The 20,744-nt window shown below is 36.7% G+C and overlaps 1 protein-coding gene across 1 annotated transcript in view; it reads left to right on the top strand.

The window, feature by feature from the left end:
* Nucleotides 1–20,744, top strand: part of LOC140149662 (uncharacterized) — a 102,490-nt gene that overhangs the window by 81,274 nt on the left and 472 nt on the right. The window contains exons 21-34 of the mRNA XM_072171740.1: nt 2,528–2,787; nt 3,515–3,607; nt 4,834–4,986; nt 6,752–6,877; nt 7,752–7,895; nt 9,568–9,762; nt 10,867–11,022; nt 12,015–12,144; nt 12,326–12,501; nt 12,840–12,920; nt 14,064–14,280; nt 15,690–15,728; nt 18,057–18,182; nt 19,527–19,627. Coding sequence (XP_072027841.1) covers nt 2,528–2,787; nt 3,515–3,607; nt 4,834–4,986; nt 6,752–6,877; nt 7,752–7,895; nt 9,568–9,762; nt 10,867–11,022; nt 12,015–12,144; nt 12,326–12,501; nt 12,840–12,920; nt 14,064–14,280; nt 15,690–15,728; nt 18,057–18,182; nt 19,527–19,627 — 1,997 coding nt within the window. The remainder of the gene's footprint in view (nt 1–2,527; nt 2,788–3,514; nt 3,608–4,833; nt 4,987–6,751; nt 6,878–7,751; nt 7,896–9,567; nt 9,763–10,866; nt 11,023–12,014; nt 12,145–12,325; nt 12,502–12,839; nt 12,921–14,063; nt 14,281–15,689; nt 15,729–18,056; nt 18,183–19,526; nt 19,628–20,744) is intronic.

The following is a 20,744-nucleotide window of genomic DNA, read 5'->3' as shown; positions in this document are numbered from 1 at the left end:
AGGACCAATGGAATGGTACCACGATTTTCAAACGCTGTTTACTCAGAACAGCAATTTTGCGTATTCGGCACTCTGCCGTGTTCATAACGATATATATACAACATAAAATTAATAAACGTCAATGCAATGTTAAAGGTGTCACGCCATCCCATTACCTTGTTAGTCTTCTTTACCACCTGTATCAAATGGCAGAAGGAAGTCACAATGTTGGAATGGTGGTCCTAACAGATTGTTTCAAAGCATTTGACTTACTTAGTAGTTGATCATACCATCGAAAATAATTCATGTGTGGGTCCATCGTTCAATGGATTTGTGATTTCCTTCATGATAGGCAGCAATGTGTTCACTTCAATGACACTCTTTCAGGCTATGTTCCACTTCATGAGGGAGCCCCTCAAGGCACAGAACTGGTTGTTGTTCTGGTTGTTGGAAATACGCAGATGACCTGACATTTGCAGAGAATGTAAATGGATCACAACTATCCAGCTTTTTTACAATCTGGTCTTGATCAGTTTACTGAGTGGTCCAAGGATAATTTGCTCAAATTAAATCCCTCTAAATGTCAGGCCCTCCCGATTTGCTGCAGTAAAAACAAACCCCAGGCCGGCGACCTGCGTGTCGGTACAGAACCACTGTCATACGTCACAGAGGCCAAGATCCTTGGCATTTATATTCAGAACAACCTCAAGTGGGACATCCAGGTCCCGCAAGAGGTTTGGCTTTGATAGGGATGAGCTAAGTGTCATTTACAGTGGTTGGTTATGTAAGACTGATTCTTGAGTATGCCAATGTTGTGTGGCATTCCAGCATTTCAATAAACAATCCATAGAATTTAAGTTTATCCAAAGGAGAGCCTGTAGAACAACCCAGGGATGAGATTACAGTTCATATCATGATGCCCTGATTAGTTGTAAACTTGACTCTGTAGTTTGCTGAAGGGCTGCCTAAAAATGAGCTGGACAAAGTCCTCCTACGGGACTTGAGAGGCACAGTCGCAATTTGCGCAACTCTCAATTTTCTGTGAGAACCAATTGCAAGCACTTTCAGCTGAACCCTATGACCTTTTGATAATCTGGTGTAGCTGTTATAATACTTTGCATGCATTCTTTAAAATTATTAATTTGTTCAATTCATGTCATTATGAATTCGGCAGAGTGACGAATCGAGCATTTTGAGCAAAATGAGTTACTGTATGCTTGTGATTATGTATCAGGCGATCTTTCATTTCCACCAAAAATTAATGATAAATCTTACTTCCCGACGTAGATATTGAAATTGTGATTTGGACGAATCACGCCTAAGTGCGATTAATGAATTTGACCAAAAGACGAATCCTATACTTAGCTGTACAAAACATGCTGATAAATTGTATAGTATAGCTGGAAACTCAGAATTTTTTATATTACATGTCATATACTGTTATTTTTGATACCAATGGGTAGCTATAGGTATCTTCTATCCAGTGATAGCAAAATAACTACAAACATTCCCCACATGATATCGCTATGGTGTAATTATGTCAGAGCGTCGTCGCAAAATTGGGAAATCACAGAAAATTATACACAAAATATAGGCCAATATTGTTATATCTACTCTAAAATTCTTGATTTCAACTGGAGTTTTCACTAAATATTACGGGGATTACTAATTATAACTTATATACCAAGTTTAGGAGCTATAGCCTTAGGACAACCAGCAATTTTAACATAAAATCCCCAAATCAAGGATGAGTGCTATATTTTACACGTAGTTGAATGCGGATTCGCTCCGTATACAACTCTTTAAGTGAGCGGTTGACACTTTTGGATTTAGCATAAAGTCGAATAGGGAAATATCGATTGTTTCAGAACTTGCGAATATTGCAAATAATTAGGGTACATTCACTTCTATAATATATATTTCAAATGAGTGCTCACGAATGTTCTCATATTTTAGAAGGGCCGATGGAATGGTACCAATATTTTCAAATGCTGTTTGCTCAGAACAGCGATTTTACGGATTCGTCACTTTGCCGTATTCATAACGATATGTTTGATGTGCAATATTGGTGTGCAATTTTGTGCTTTCCAAAGTGTATATACCTTTTTTATATACGCAAGTTTTGATGTCTTTAAGATTTCTTAGAGTATCCTTTTTAATGTTCTTAATACTGTTAAGAGTCATAAATGACTCAAGGCCAAAACACCTTTTACCCAGATTCACTACAAAAGCACAATAAAACACACTGTTTGATTATGTTAACAATGCCTGAATCTTTATTTAAAAGTATAATATGATTGGCAATGATGTTTTTTACATACACAAACATGCGTGGATACATTTTTATAATTATACTAATAATTACTACCTATCCGGCAGTCTTTCTTCTTGTTGATTACAAAGTTCTGTTGCACTCAATGTTCTGGACAACTGCTGTATATTCTGATTCACTTGTCCTGCGAAGATCATTGTTCAGCGAAGTCCACTGAAGACTTGAATATTTATTTTTAATTTGTACTTTAATTTGGAACTTGATTTCCCAAACCAGAAGGAGGTGCCATTCCTGCCAGAATCACTAAACCCATAGAAGAACTAGCTAAAATCTCCAAACCAGAAGAAGGTGTCATTCCTGAAAGAATCAGTAAACCCATGGAACAACTAGCTAAAACCTCCGATCAAAAAAGGCAGCCTAAGGAGCAACCAGATGAAATACCAGAAAGTATAAGAAAGGCTAAGAAGCAACATAATGATCTTGAAATTACATTTTGGGACTTCGCAGGGCAAGACTTATATTACACCACGCACCAGGTGAGTTATACCAAACCAGACGGATCAGGCTATAGATAAATAAAGTCCTTGTTAAATGTAAATGTACCTCCTCAATTGTTACACTTTATTTTTTTCTTACTCTAGGCAGCCAGAACTGAGCCAAACTCAGAACCCTAATCTTGATGCCTTATGATAGAGCATGGATAACATAATATTTCTATATAGATTAAACTGAATATGTTGCATGCAAATGAGAAGTGCAATGCAGGACATTATGTTTCCATTTATGTTATGATTCATTTAAATGTTTACCAAATTTGATGTGGCATGTGTTCTGAAAGGAGGCGCTGAAACGTGTAAGTTAAAAAGCCCACACGTGCTAATTAGGAAAGGGATATTAAATAAATTAATAGAACAAACCTGATTTGCTGTAATATTTTCCAAATACTCTGGGGATTTTTACATTTTGGTCACAGGTCTATTCATTGGTTATACATAATATGATACAAAGATTGTTTAGATTCACATCCCAAAGGCTTCTGTGTTCTATCACTCCTGACCTACTTCATAATAGACTGTATTAAATTTTCAATTATGATTATGAAAAACTGCTCATCATACCCAGGGCATAAAATAAGGATTCTGAAGGGCACTCATTTCAAGGCAATTTTGAAAGGGCACATCTATTTTACAAGGCAATTACATGTTAAAGAATAGCAGCCCTTATGTAATTATCATTTTCACATTTTTTATATATTTGTTGCAGGTGTTCTTTAATCGAAGAGCCGTCTTTGCCCTTGTGTTTGATATGAGCAAGAAACTAGAAGAGTCATGTGAAGTTCAGGATTTCTCTTCAAAGGTAAACATTTACAGTGTGATGATCACCTGTGATTATGCAATAAGGGAAACTACAAAGACAATCATGCAATAGTATGTTTAGTTTCTGGATATCACCTTGTTTTGATTATGCAATAAGGGACACAATCATGCAATAGTATGTTTAGTTTCTGGAAATCCCCATGGTTGCAATAACAATATCTGTCAGGACTATTTATGTGCGGGGAAATTTCCAGGTATTTGGGGAATCTTAGATTTCTCTTCAAAGGTAAACATTTACAGTGTAATTATGCAATAAGGGAAACTACCCAGGCAATCATGCAATATTATGTTTATTTTCTGGAAATCCCCTTGGTTGCAATAACAACGTCTGTCAGGACTATTTATGTACGGGGAAATTCCTGGTATCAGAATACAATTGGTGATGACATCATTAGGGGAATCTTAGGAAAATCCCTCAGGCAGTGTTGCAAGGTAAAATGGTAATGTCTTTTATTAGGCATGGGAATTTTTGGTTTGTTGAATATATAAGAGAGAAAACAACAATCTAAACATAGTGTTCCAAGTGTGAGCTATATACGTCTATTTGCAAAGCCAATGTGCTACTAGTCTAGCCAGAAGTACACCAAGAGGGAGCATCTTTTGCTCACTACCGGCTGTAGCCTGGTTTATGAAAGGACATGTGTGTCAATGTATAAGTGGAACAGCCTGAGGAGTGCTGTTTCAAGTGAAGAAGGATTTTGTATTTTTGTGGTCTTGGGTCTTGGCAACCCGTAACAACTGGTTTTTTGTTGTTATTAAAGTGTGTGAGAAGTGGGTTTGGATTTTTTAAGATCAACAGCTATCAACTGCTGTGTAATGTCAAATGTGCAAAAACATTCAAAATTACAATTTGAATGTGTTATTGTTGATTGTTTATTAATTTGTTTAGGACAAATGAAACACTGATAAATGTTTGGCCTGGCCATGTTTCATGTTTTATTAAAGTGCATTGCCTTTTTGCTCAACTTGAGCATCACAAACTAAAAACAGTTTTGCTCAATTAGGCTCTTTTAATATGTTTGCTGTTCTTTGCACAAAACAAAGTTGTTCACTTGAACTGTTTTTACCTTTTTTGTTTAGGAGAAAAAGTCTCGATTCCATGATTTCAATGGGGAGGACTTCATCAAGTTTTGGTTGCAGTCTATTTATACTTATGCAGCACAAGATTCTGTTCACTTTGCCTTGTTTCCTTTTTGTTTTGTTAAGGAGGAAACATCTCGATTCCATGATTTCAATGGGGAAGACTTCATCAAGTTTTGGTTGCAGTCTATTTATACTTATGCAGCACAAGATTCTGCCGATGATAAAGGATATCCACCAATCTTCATCATTGGGACACACAAACGAGATTCACCAGTTGTAAGATATATTTTCTTTTAACCTTAACCGAACCAAACATCAAAAAACCTCAATTCACAAAGCAAAGGCACAAGCAGGTATCCCACGTGATGCTTAGAGAATAAATGTATTGTTTTTAGCCGCTGGAGTGCATCTATCGTCTCATATAAAATGGGCGACATCATTATTTTAAGTAAAACAACGAGGCGAAGCCGAGTTGTTTTACGACAGCGGCTAAAAACAATACCTTTATTCTCATTCTTTAACACTTCAATTCAAACAAAAATATTATAAGTATTACAAATTTTAATCAAATTAAATCCTACATTTTTGCAAGGAATTACCTAGGCCTTAAAATCGATTAGTCCCGTTGTTGCTATGCGCCTCCGATTGGTTCAAATAGCGAGTACGCATATTGCGTAGACGCACACGCGCTGAGCCGTGTGATATCGTGTCATATCACACGGGTAAGAACCAATAAGATTGCAGGAACGTTCTCAAGTGTTTAAGAAGGCGATGGAAAGCTTGGCTGGGCAAGCTACACCCCGTGGCAAGGTAGGCCCGTGCACGGGTGTGGAACCCGATGGGTCGGGGGTTTCGAAACCGCACCCGAGAAAAAAAATTCCTGGGGCGTTAGGGCTAATAACACCTTAATTTTCATCTTATATGTATATATTAACCCTAACCGAATCAAACATCAAAAAACCTCATTTCACAAAGCGTAGGCACAAGCAGGTATCCCACATGATGCGATTGCGTCATCAGGCAAACAGTCATATGGCGACGGAAAGCTTGACTGGGCAAGCTACACCCCTTGATTTGACAAATTTATGTTTTGTTAAAAACTACCGCTCTTCAAATAATTTTCCTAATATAGATCACTGTCTTGTTGCAAAATTAAACAAAACTTAAAACTTTTTCCTTGCTATCGTGTGACGCATAATAGAACTGTGTTATCATTTGTATGTGGGGGGTGCATGGATTGATATATTAAAGGATCCCTACATGTACTTGTGCAGAATTATTTGTACAATTTTGAATGTGTACAGGAAGATGTACACTCACTTTTGTGTTCCTCCAGATCAAATCAATGTCCCTATATTACCCAACAGACCCTTGAGCTAGAGCCATATTTGTACAATTTTGAATGAGTACAGGAAGATGTACACTCACTTTTGTGTTCCTCCAGATCAAATCAATGTCCCTATATTACCCAACAGACCCTTGAGCTAGAGGCATATTTGTACAATTTTGAATGTGTACAGGAAGATGTACACTCACTTTTGTGTTCCTCCAGATCAAATCAATGTCCCTATATTACCCAACAGACCCTTGAGCTAGAGGCATATTTGTACAATTTTGAATGTGTACAGGAAGATGTACACTCACTTTTGTGTTCCTCCAGATCAAATCAATGTCCCTATATTACCCAACAGACCCTTGAGCTAGAGCCATATTTGTACAATTTTGAATGTGTACAGGAAGATGTACACTCACTTTTGTGTTCCTCCAGATCAAATCAATGTCCCTATATTACCCAACAGACCCTTGAGCTAGAGGCATATTTGTACAATTTTGAATGTGTACAGGAAGATGTACACTCACTTTTGTGTTCCTCCAGATCAAATCAATGTCCCTATATTACCCAACAGACCCTTGAGCTAGAGCCATATTTGTACAATTTTGAATGAGTACAGGAAGATGTACCCTCACTTTTGTGTTCCTCCATTACCAGCCATTTAGGTGCACATTTTCTTATTGTGATTACCTTCTGTATTTGTTTCAGGAGGAAGAAGCTGTGAAGCGTAAAATCTTTGACATATTAAAAGAGAAGAAATACGAGAAGTATGTTAGAAGACAATTTCATTTCCTTGAGAATGATCCAACAAAGAAGCAGCCATCTGATGAGGAGGTAAATATGCAGCTTATTTTATTTGGATTTATTGGAATTAAGCCATGATTATGTGGATTTGATTTGATTTAGGGATTCAATCATATTTCACCGTTGCTCGTCACCGATTAACAACGATGCGTCCGCGTCGTCTGAGTGGTTTACTTCGCTCGGGCAGCTTTATCTAATTCACATGATTCTTTCATTCGGAATATCCGTTTGTCATTGCCACTCAACCTTACAAAAAGATCGCGGCATTTCTCTGTTGATATCAGCAATTAAACTAAAGAATAAAGCGGTAATATTTAGCTGCTACCGCCAACATAAGAGAGCTCAGTTAATGTTTACGCATATGTTCCAGCCATGACGAATTTCACGCGCTCATGCGTAACACGTACGCGTAACCTTGCAATTGCGTACACGCTACTGAACTGTGGATTCATCACAGATTAACAATGGTTGGATCCTGTACAAAGGTATAGGAAGAGTTGTTGAATTATTGATAATCCAGGCAAGACTTGAGTGGACTTGAGTTGAATGTCAACAATTAACAATGAGGTAATAAAATTCAGAAACCATGCTGAATATAGGAAGGCAATTAGTCAATGATGGATAACCATTCACATCAACAGGCATTTCTTGCAATACTCTTTTAACACAATTAGCTGATGTGATCACACTGACCTACAGAAGTGACTGAGTTTTTAATTTTGCTACTATGAAAATAAGAATGTTTAAATTATCAGAATATCATTCATGATTTGTATGACTTGAGTTTTGTTTAATAACTCTAAAAAGATTTTTGCCTAAATTGAACATGACATTTTGTGTTGAGAAAACAGGTATAAATTATTAGTTTTTAATATGAAATATTTGATGCAATTTGTATTTTCAGGCATTTAAGGCTACAAAAGTTGCTGTCGCGAAGGCAGCGATGAACGCACCTCACATGAAAGAAAAGTACCCGATCAAGTGGCTTCAGTTTCACAAAGCTGTGATTGAAAGCTGTGACAACACACCCTACATGAAATTAGATGAGGTACATCAAACTTAAAATATTTCTCTGCTGTATACATATACATTTTATTAATTACAAGTTATTAATTGGACCTCATTGATTGAGAGGAACATGTGGTTGCTTGCTAGTTTGCATTGTACAGTGGTGGCACTACTGGGGAAGTTTGCCCCCCCCCCCCAACACTTTTTCAAAAGCGAGGCAAAGTGGAAAAGTGCAAAGGAAGGCAAAGTGGAAATTTTGGGGAAAAAAACCCATTTTATGCCCCCTGAAATTCACTTGCACGCCACCCCCATGCTCCCGACCCCTCTTCCAAAAAAAAAAAATCTTCCGCCGCCACTGGTATTGTAGTCAACCATGATCAAATGGAATCAGGTTTGTCCAATTTGAAACGCAGTTTCCAATAATATTACTGGCACTTTTTTTAAATCAGTTTATAAAGCCATGTGTGATTTGCTTCACAGCGACGCCCTCAATTTTACTCGGATTTCTACTTTTTGCATAATTATAATGCCCAGTGGTGTACTAAAATACCACGTAAAAGACTAAGTCTGAAGTGCTTTAATAACAGTAAAATTTAACTTTTTATATTAAAACCGGGTAGACCAGAGTTCATCGATCGACTGCTTGCTAACATCTCCCATGGATGTCAGCTTATGTGTACACACGTCTTGCACGATGCTCCGTGTAGTATTACATATTACAATCGGCTAGTGTATATATAGTACACGCATAGTAGGCGCTGGAATGAAATCGCAATTTTCTTTGTTATACCTCATTTGTTTGGCTCGAAATTAAAAGGGGATAACGTGATCAGTGAAAACAAACATTTAAATAGGAATCTATTCTTTTTGCAAATCACACATTATTGGTTTTAATGGGAAGAATATTGATGCTATGCAAATGAAGCAAGGTGCTCATACAGATCATATATAACACTCCCATTTGCAGGAAGGTGGTCATGCCTAATGAATATAAACAAATCAGGTTGTTCTATATTGTATAGTATAGCTGGAAACTCCAAATTTTCTATACTACATGTCCTATACTGTTGATACCAGTGATACCAAAATAAGTACAAACATTCCCCACACGATATCGCTATGGCAGAGCACTGTCCCAAAATTGCAGAAAATTATACACAAAATATAGGCCAATATTGATATTTCTACTCTAATTTTAACTTACATACCAAGTTTAGAATCTGTAGCCTTAGAACAACCAGTAGTTAATATTTACATAAAAGCCCCAAATTAAGGATGAGTGCTATAGTTTACATGTGTTAAATGCGGATTCGTCCCCACATACAACTCTTTGCGCAGTGGTGGACACTTTTTGGATTTAGCATAAAGCCAAATAGCTGTAATTAAATACCTGTTTTGAGGTATATTTTTTTATTGTATATTTCTGTTTTGATATATCGATTGTTTCATAACATGCAAGTATTGCAAATAATTGGTGCACATTCACTTCTATAATATACATTTCAAATGAGTGCTCACGAATGTTCTCAATTTTTAGAATGACCAATGGAATGGTACCAAGATTTTCAAACACTGTTTACTCTTAACAGCTATTGTGTATTCAGCACTCTGCCATGTTCATAACGATATCCTACACCTCCAATTGGCAGCCTAAATCTACAACACAAGTTACAAGTCTCATGTGATTCCATTCATATTTGAATTTTATGCAGACGCGAGAGTTAGCAGCTGAATGTGATATTACAGATGAGTCGCAGTTTACCACCATGCTGGGTCTGTATCATGATTTGGGAACCATCATCTGGTTTGGAGAAGACAAGATCTTGAGGAATACCGTCATCTTGGATCCGCAGTGGCTCATTGATGTGTTCAAGGCAGTTATTACAGTTCTACCTGATGAAAAACAGGCAAGTCAAGACACTTTTGTTAGTTTTAGACCTTATATGGATTTTCTGTTTGTCCTTCAGAATCAATTTGTACCGAAACTCCTTCTCACAATGCAATATGCATAAAAGTAGGTAATGGTGTCTCCAACGGACAAGGTACAAAACACACCAAGAATCAAAAGATGATACAAGAGGATACCTACAATATATGAAAACAGAAAGATTTAGATATACAAAGTAGGTAACAGTGTCTCCAACGAACAAGGTACAAAACACACCAAGGATGAAAAGATGATACAAGAGGATACATAATATAAAAACAGAAAGACTTAGTATATACAAAGTAGGTATTACCTAGAATATATTAAAACAGAAAGAGACTGTAATCAGTTTTAAGTGATTAACCCTAACACCAGAAAGAAAGAAAAAATGAAATGAAAAAGGAGAGAAGATGAACAAAGAAGTCACTTGGTACCTTAGGCCCCTCGCATGCCAAGCACACAATCCCCGCCCGGTAGCCACAGGGGTTGCGCTGACCTGAGCATAGCACTTAGGGTAATATGCATCATCGCATCCCGTGGGATTCATGCATGAGCGGTGGCCATCACTGTGGTGTTTGTGGTTTCTAGCCATGTTAGGGTTAACATAGGCCTCAATCTAGAAAAATACTGGTTAACTAACCCTAACACCAGACACTGCTATTGAAGTTAAAGTAGAAACGAAAAAAGGAGAGAAGATGAACAAAGAAGTCACTTGGCACCCCTGGGATTCTAACCTTAGGCCCCTCGCATGCCAAGCACACGATCCTCGGCCGGTAGCCACATGGGTTGCGATGGACCGGCTAGCGATTCCTTGAGCAAATAGCACTTAGGGTGATTGCGTCATCGCATCCCGTGGGATTCATGCATGCGCCATGGCCATCACTGTGGTGTTTTGTGGTGTCTAGCCATGTTAGGGTTAAATGTGTGTGTCTGCATGCATGTGTTTGTTGGTCATATATCGGGGTGGGGGTGTGTGTGTGGCTTGCACTTCATCTCATATCATACAGTTCTTGCACATATTGAATTATAAATAGGTAAGAGGAAGTGAAGTCTTAATGCTAATCAAAACCTAATCATTTTACAGGATCCTAAGTTTGTCAAGATGTGGCAGGAACTTCGAGACCATGGTATTCTGAGTAACAAACTCATAGAACATGTGTGGGTGAAATGGATAGGTATTAAGCAGGAACTACTGGAGTTGATGGAACGATTCGACATGCTGTTCAGACAACCTGCACAGGTAAGCACAGTTCTTTCAGTTTGAAAACAAGCAATAAAATAGAGTAAATATATACCTTAATATATATTTTATAGGAATTAGTGATAGTTAACCAAGGGTAATGTGAAGATTGGTGTGTTAATGTTGTGTTGAATAAGATCCCAATCAATATAAACTCACTCAGTTTAATAAACATCGCTTTGTGGCAATCATTTGAAATGTATATGTACATTATTCAATTACAATACGATTGATATAGCCATGAAATAGCCATGAAAACAGGTTTTACAGCTATTTGGGTTATCACAAATCCAAAAAGTCTCAACTGCTGTGCCTAAAGTAGTATTTGGGGTCAAATATGTATAAACCATAGCACTCCTCATTTAGGGTTTTTGTGTAGAATTTGCTAGTTTTCCTATGGATATAGACTGTAAACTTGTCATTAAAGATAAATAGTCATTTCCTGTCATATTTAGGTGACAAATCCAGTTGCATTTTCCTATAGGATTTTAAAGCAGAAAACAGGATCACAAAAAAAAAGAAATTTTGTGCATAATTTGGGATTTCCCACTTTCCCAGGGCGCACTCACATTATTGCATCATAGCAACATGTGGGGAATGTTTGTACTCCCTGGGTTGTACTTATTTTGGTATCACTGGATAGAGGAGTCCTATAGCTATACATTGATGTCAAATATAGCAGTTATAGAGCATTTAATATAGAAAATCTGGGTGTTCCAGCTGTACTATGCACTGGATCTGCCTATTTTGTACAGCTAAGTATATGATTTGTCTCTTTGTCAAATTCATTAATTGCAGTTTGGTGCCATTCATCCTAATCCAAATTTCGATATCTATGGTGGAGTAATAGTTTCCATTGATATTTTGTGGAAATGGAAGAGGACCTAAAACAACAAAGGCATGCATTAAATCAATTTGCTCAAAATTCTTGATTTGTCACTCTGCCATATTCATAAGGATATGTTTGTTTGTTTGTTTGTGTGAGTACACAGGATATGAATGGGCAAACAGAAGAGAAAGGACAACAGAAATATTGCGTGCCTGCATGTCTGCATCCAACAGAAGGAAATGTGGATATAACTGACGGCATATTCTATGTGGACTTTGATACCTTCCTACCTGGTAAGCACTGATGTTGTAATTAATTCAGTTATCTGATAAATTTACTTTTTACTCTTTTAAGATTTAAAAATCTTATATCATCTAAGAGAAGTTCTGTATACCTCACACTTTATCATCATGAACTTTGTAACGTGTATTATACTATATAATCTATGAACTGTTAATTGGTGTTTTTTCTTAGATGGTTTCTTTCATCGTGTACTTGTACACTTCGCACGTTGGTCATCTCAACACACGGACAAAGCCCCCGAGCTGTTCTACCGATTTTGTAAATCTATCGTAGGCCCTGAGAACAAAAGACATGTGTGCTCTCTGCAGATGATTCAAAGTAGTGAAAAGAACAGTGCATGCATCAAGGTATATTTTGATTAATTCCACATCACTTGAAAACTGAAAACTATGAGAGATTTTGCAAATTAAACACAATTTGTATAATAGAAAAGTATCAAAATGTTTGATACAAAGAAATACCAAATATACATTTTGAAGAAGCAGTAAGCATTGCTAACTCATTGGTGCTAATTATTTTTTATAGTTGTAATTTGTGAGTTGGCATCAGGTTATTTTGCTGAATGTTTTTTCTTACAAACAGGCCCCATTTGATGGTTAAATGTTTGTATTCTTTTAGTTGTCTTGTACCAGAATCATTGGTATGATTGGGTGTAATCAAAAATGTCATATTTCTGTCATTATAGATTACGCTCAAGAAAGTAGCTGAGCATGGAAAGACGTCAGGAAGTAGTACAGGTGAACCAGATCCAGAAGTATGCACAACGGTACGTAATTAATACATCTATAGACTAGTCCGTAGCCTGCAAAGCACCATCTTAAGACAGTTGTAAGACAGCATGAAGAATATTCGGGTAGTTCCATGATCTAGTTGTCACTCCCTAACCCACCCATAACCTACCCCACCACCAACCCTATATGCTAGCCTGATACAGTTCTATTTGATGCAACACGCTTTTCGAGAAAATCACTATTGAAAATTCTGTTGTTAGATTTGGCTTCATACGTACTTATTTCTCAATAGAATTTCCTCGACCGGGTATAAAGAAGTGACTTGGAAGTTTCATTTTGGTGAAATTGACATCTTTGAAGTAAAATAGTTTAATATGGTATTAAACTTATAGATCTGTAGACTGTATGTGAAACGATTATTTTTGTTAACTCTGTCGCCATATATGATGCTACAGTCTTGCTATGTTCTTCTTTATACGTATAGATCTCTATGTGATGAGTGTATTGGTTATGAACATAAATAAGCTGTAAATAGATCTGTATGTGATGCATCGTTCACTGTATAGATCTGTATTTGATATTTGTACCAATGACTTTGGTAGAAGTAGCTTATTGCGTTGAATAGTGCTGTATGTGAAACACAAAATTGAAAAAAAAAACAGCAAAAGACCAAATCAAAGTTTAATATCTGATTAATTAGAAAGAATTGAAGTATGTACGTTGGTGGATTTGAAGAGCTCAAAATCATATTGCTACACACCAATTTTCTCAAAAGAGTAAAAAAACCTTGAATAAAACTGTATGTGATGCAACCAACAAGATTATTTTATGGTGCCAGTACTCTAATAGAAATCTCTAGCATTTTGAAATCTTTCCAAGGTGTTTTCTTGGTACCTGCATGACAGGAAAAGAGTGTTGACACTTAATTTGAAAAGGGTAATGTAAACCAGGTGTAAGAATTCTCAAACCATTTGTATTCAGGTTATGTTGGTACCAATTTGGCATGAATTGTTTCAAATATATGCCAGGAAGAAATTCTGTATAAACAATCCATATGATTACATATGATTTGTTTGTTTGTTTGTTTGTTACGCATGTTTTCTGTGGGTAGGGGTGCATGTGTGCAGTATCTATGTTACTGAAATTAAATGTATTTTGTTGTTGTACATGTCATTCAGGTGTTTGATTTCATGAGCAAGACATTGCATGAGCTAAGAGACAAATGGGCCAAAGGCATCAAGTACACAGTGACTGTGGGCTGTGTGGCTTGCAGGGAAGAAGGGAAACAAAAACTTCACCTAATACCAATGGAAGAATGTGGCAGTGGCTCATATCTCTGTAGAAATACAGATACAGCAATTCCTGCAAAACGGCTGTACTGGAAAGCAGACACTGGTGAGTTAACTCACTAAATTCAAAATGCAGCGATTCCCAACCATTGTACCACAAGGGTCTACACCACTAATGCATTCGTCTATATGTTACTGTGTAAAAGATAGCTATTAACACCGGCGTGTCCAGGATCTTTTCCTGCGGGGGGCTCAGAGGGGCTTCAGAGTTATACGGGGGCTTAATGGATAAAATCACTAAAGAACGGCTGATTTTACATGATTTTTAACAAAAGTCCCCCCCCCCCCGGACATGCCACTGATTAAAATGTGATTTTGTAAATCGACTGGTTGCTTTAAAGTCCAAGATATAGGTAGTCACAAAAGATGAAAAAAGTATACAGATAAACCGTCGAATGGGCTCAATGTTTTGTAAGTGCCATGACCTGAATCCACCTTACTGCAGTAAATTTGTATCTCTTAAATACCACATAATTTGCGTAAATATAACACAGAAAATTAATAATAATTATAATTATAAATAATAATAATTAACAACATTTATCAAGCGCAAAATACAAAGGTTTCTAAGCGCTAACTACAACTTACATTACAACTGAGACTACTACAAAATGACATGAACATGATAAGCAATAATTAATACAGAGTTAATTAATTGAACAAGAAAGTTTTGAGCTTGGTTTTGAATTGATCAATGGAGACAGCAGAACGAATGGTGAAAGGGATATTATTCCAGAGGCACTGCAAAGGCCCGGTCGCCATAGGAAGATTGCAGATGTAGTTGGGTGCATGTCCATTAAGAGCTTTGTATGTTTGCAGCAGAATCTTGAAACAAATTAAGAAAGTAATGTCCACTGATTTAGTCCTGGCGGAATAGGCCATTATTTTATGATTTTATAACGAATTTGCACCAAAATACATATATTCATACAGTGTAATTTTTTTCAATTTGGCCAGGGCAACTGCTGCCAATTCACCTGCTAGGTTAAGTTATTTAGTGGGGTGACTGGATTCACAAGGTCACCATGCTACACAGGAATTATATTAGGGACATATGACACAATTTTGACAAGGAGTATTGGTCTGACTTTGCACAGAATGTGTCATGTTGAGAAAACAACTGTAGTGAATAGGTTATATAATTGTGATATGATATTACTTGTTCATTGTTGACTCAATAAGCAAACTACTTTGGTGGCAAAACAGGCAAATAACATAGCTTCAGTTTTAGGAGAATTTATCAAACAAAAAGCATGGGATGTTCACCAGAAAATTTTAGTATTTAACTTGATGCAATATGGCCTGCTGGAAATACAGCCCAAGTAGACAATGGTATATTGCCTTTATATTCACAGTGATGTCTGTTCCATCTTGTCAAAATATTTCATTTGTGAAACATGAATATGACATTGCACTGATATTATTCTGTTCATTTTTTGTTTGGTACCTATACAGGTGTATCATCCTCAACTGAAAAACCAAAGCCAAAGCAAGGTGAGATTATGAAAGTGGATGAATGTTAATTTGTTCCTTGTCCTGTTGAAAGCTATTATTTTAGTTTTATGTACAAAAACAACAATATATGTGAAGTAGATTAGTAAGATTCACTTTTTTAATGGAATATATTGTATGTTGCACAGAAGTATATCATTTGTGAATACCTCCAGCATAGATAATCTTCAGAGCTCTACCAGATATGATGTGCATTCATGTTGAAGGCAACTTGCAATTGGTTGTCATAAAATTCTATATGCTTCATTTGGTCGACTGTCGGGTCCCTGGATTGCGGACCAGGCTATTTTGTTTGAACCCACTCGTGTTATTTGGCCAATTCCCTCAAGAGTTATTGAATTTAGATTTTGGTAGTATGGCATTTTCTGATAAGGCTTCAAATGGTATTCATACAGTTCTTGAATACTACAACTACAATCAGAAAAGGAATATTTGCATAGGAATATTTGCAAAAGGAATGTTTGCATACATTGTCTTTTGGTTAATACGCCTCTGCTCCCACTCAATGTTAGACAAATCCATATTGTCCACAGGGCTGTGAGACCCTCCAACATTGAAAGATGGGGATGGGTGGACACCAGAAATTTTGTTCTAGGGAATTATGCTGTAAAGAGAAGTGAAGGGGGGAAATAACATGACATTTCTGTGAAATTGTGGCAAAAATTGTAAATTTGATTGGGGTCAAATGGGCAGGAGGAGGGGTCAAGATCTCTGACTGGGTGGCATGTGCCACTTTCAAAACTACATTATTAAAGTAACAAGTAATTATTTAATATCTTAAAAAAACAATTTCTTTGCAAAAGTCTTGGTGGGTGACTTGGAACTTGTTGACCTTTAACTGTCAGCCATGTGGCTGTTCAAGTTAAATGTTGGCTGGTAGTTTGAGTATTGCAATAATCATGATAATAGGGATTCAACCTGTTTAGTATGACTCTGTACTTTTATGTTGGGCAGGTGAAATGTATTTTTATTAGTACTTGTTGAACTGGCTAGTGCCAAATAAGTTCAGGTACACCTTTCTATATAGATGACTAGCATGCAGGTAGTCATCTATATAGCACCCATCAATGTGCCAAAATGGTTTTCGCAAGGGTAGATCAACCACACCACAGATTCTAGCCCTTAGAAGGATAATAGAAGAGCTTAAAATCTCAAAGAAGCAGGCATATATTGTGTTTGTTGACTTCTCAAAAGCTTTCGACAGTGTTAACCGGAAGGCCATGCTGCATATTCTTCGTAATTATGGGATCCCTCAGGAGATTGTGAATGCTATTGCAATAATGTATGATAATCCTTCAAGTTTTGTACAAACAGGTGATGGACCAACTGAAGAGTTTCTCTCTACTGCTGGAATCCTGCAGGGTGACACCTTGGCCCCTTACCTTTTTGTGATAGTGGTAGACTATCTCCTCAGACAGTCGATAGACACTGACAAGTCCAAAGGGATTGACATCATGCCCAATAAGACGAGCAGAGAGAAGAACAAGTATTTAACCGATCTTGACTACGCAGACGACATCGCTTTAACAGCTACGTTATCACAAGATGCCCAAGATCTTCTGTCATCTTTAGAAGATGCTTCCGCCAAAGTTGGCCTCTTTCTCAATTCCAAGAAGACAGAATATATGTGTATTAATGGAGATAAGAACCCAACTCCAATCCTTTCTCGGGATGGCACACAACTCAAGGAGGTGTCGGACTTTAAATATCTTGGTTCATTTGTTGCCGACAGCAAGAAAGACTTTCTGACTCGCAAAGCCCAAGCATGGAAAGCTTGCAACAAACTGCACACCATCTGGCAGTCCAACATATCAAGAAATACCAAGCTTGCCTTCTTTAGAGCCTGCATAGAGAGTATCCTCTTATATGGAAGTGAGACCTGGACAATGAAGAAAGATCTTCAGGACCGTCTTGATGGTACCTACACCCGGCTGTTGATGAGGGTTCAAATATATCCTGGCGTGAACATAAAACCAAAGCAGAGATCTATGATGGTGTTCCACAGGTGTCCTCCATCGTTGCTCAACGGCGAGCCAGATTTGCAGGCCACTGCTACCGTGCAAAAGACCAAATAATTTCAGATGTCATCTGTATGAGGCTTCCACGAACATGTAGAGGAAGAAGACCATTCAACTACATCGACTGTGTGGCAAGGGACGCCAATCAAGAAATTAATGACCTCCCAAATCTGATGGCTGATAGAGATTCCTGGAAAAGAATTGTAAACTCTTTCTCGGATGCGTCCGCAAGATAGATAGATAGATGTGCCTTATCAATTGATATCTTTCCTTTCTATATATTTTATTACAGGACGTCCTCATGTCATGATATCCTACAGTTGGGGTCAAAGAAAGGAATGCCAGAAACGGATGATAACACTGAGAGATCAATTGCAGACAGCCGGTTTTCAAGTTTGGCTTGACGTAGATGAGATGCGTGAGTAATAACTTATAATGCTCTCCTAACAAAACAGACCTATATTCTCTAATTATCATGTTCATCACATAGTGGCGTATTGTAAAGAAAACTGTAAAGTGCATTTCGGAGAAAAATGATTTTGAAAAAATGGTGATTTGCAACAAGCTTGTTTTGTTGTGATAATTTTGAATTCATTGTATGAAAACTGTTCCCAAGTGTTCAAAGCACCTTATTGTACTATATTTACTTCATATTTTAGCTTTTAAATAGGTAAAAAAGGATTCCAAAGTTATACGTCAGTATATGAAACAAAAAAATGCCGTAAACATAGGGAAAAGTGCATCACATAGTGGCGTATCTACTCTACGCCACTTTGTGATACGCTTTTTACGAAAAAGGTGCATCACATAGTGGCATATTTTGATCATGTGATCAAGATGCGCCACTTTGTGATAAGCTTTTTACGAAAAAGGTGCATCACATAGTGGCGTATCTTGGTCACGTGATCACGATAGTAGATACGCCACTATGTGATGCGCCTTTTTCTACTTTGTGTATGTGTACAATTTTTGTACTATACGCCATTTTAATTATTAAATTACTAGTTAATTACAGGTTAATTACTTAACTTTTAGCTCTGGGACTTGGTGTAATTGAAGAAAACGATATTCAAAACCTATATAACAAAAATTGCAAAAAATGATGATATGTCACTATGTGATGAACCCGACGAATTATATTGACTAGTCATTCATAACACAGAATAAAAGCATTCCTACCATCTGTTTGATTTGGTTCTCGACTCATGGTACCAAATGCCAAAAGCAGAATGCATGCTATGATCTAACAGAATATTGTCACTTCAGGAGCTTTATTTATTCCTTTCAAAGCAATATCAAAGAAAGATGTGCATTTCCAAGCCAACATAGTTTTGCTAAGGTTTTAAAAGTATGCGTAATGCAACTTAATTTTTTAAGGCCACACATACTCATAGAAATTTTCACATGCTATGTCTTTACAACTAAAATAAATTGCTAAAGATGCACATTTAATAGTACATTAATGAATGAATAAATGATTTTAAAATATTTGTTTGAAATTTTGATAGTATATATTTTCGAAGTAAATAATTATGCAACAAGAGTGCCACCATCCTGTTGCTCTTTGTCATGCATGCCCAGTCTCAGTCAGGACCCCTTGTGCTTGGTCTACAACCATATGCTTTTATGCTTTGTTCTATAGTTACTCCCATATCTTCACAGTGAATCAATTTGAATTACAAAGGGTAACTCAAATGTTTGATATTCAGAATTTCAGATATGACCTTGCATAAACATAAAAATTGTTGCTTTTGTTCCACAGGGGGGAACATGGATGATCGGATGGCAGAAGCTGTTGATGGTGCTTTTGTCATTCTGCTCTGCTTTTCAAAGGACTATCAAAAGAGTGGAAGCTGCAAAAAGGTATGCCTAGCCCTAGTATTTGATTGGTTTTTGTATTAACACAAGGTCTAGCTTTTATACTTTTTATCAGGCAATTTTTCAGCTGATCTCAGCTTTTTTAAGGGAAGGGGTATGAACGTTTGGACAGTATTTATTGTGGGACATCAGAGCACATCAGACATATCGAATTGCATTCTGTATACTGAAGAATGTCCTTCTGATATCAAATAATTTTGATTTTTGAAATTAGCAATATAATACACATTTTATGGCAAATCATTAAAAATTGATATTTTGATATTTAACAGTACTCAAAGTAAACTTTATAAATCTAATGATATGTTCTTAAAGTGTATGTAGCTGGGATGAAAAGCTGACTGTCAATTGAAAATTTTGACTTTTCGTATTGAAGATATGGACTTTTTTCCCAAAACACCAAAAAAATTAGGTCTTTTTGGGAAAAAATCCATATCTTCAATATAAAAGGTCAAAATTTTCAATTGATCGTCGGCTTTTCCTCCCAGCTACATACACTTTAAGAATATATCATTAGATTTATAAAATTTACTTCGATGACTATTATATATCAAAAATTTGAAAAATATCAACTTTTAATAATTTGTCATAAAATTTGTATTATATCGTGAATTTCAAAAAATTAAAATTATTTAATATCAGAAAGACATGCTCCGTATTCAGAATGCAATTCGATACGTCTGAGGTGCTCTCATGTCCCACAAAAAATACTGTCGAAACGCCATAAACGCTCATTCTAGATCCCTTAACTGATCAAATATACAAGTTTTTAGTTATTTTCAGCCCAATGTTGGGTCAGTTTTGCCAATTTCACACTGTTTTTCAGCTTTTGTACTACATCAGCAAATAAAGCCAATTTCATAATTGGTTTATACCTGCAGTGTGTTTGGTTGTTGGGGTATTTATTTTTGTGATGGTGTGTGCATGCGCATGTTTACTTGCAACACAAACAAGACTTTTTGTATTCAAACCATGGACCTACCTGCAACGAGCACCTTCCTTAGTTTTGAGGTCTGCAGTAGGTCCCAATTGCGCAGCTATATATATATACACTAAAAGTCCTCCATTTTGATCCTAGGCTTGGTGATTAAACATCGATTCA

This window comes from Amphiura filiformis, chromosome 4 (genome assembly GCF_039555335.1).
Source record: "Amphiura filiformis chromosome 4, Afil_fr2py, whole genome shotgun sequence".
NCBI lineage: Eukaryota > Metazoa > Echinodermata > Ophiuroidea > Amphilepidida > Amphiuridae > Amphiura > Amphiura filiformis.
Note: the sequence above shows the minus strand (reverse complement) of the source record. Positions and strands in the feature narration are given on the sequence as shown.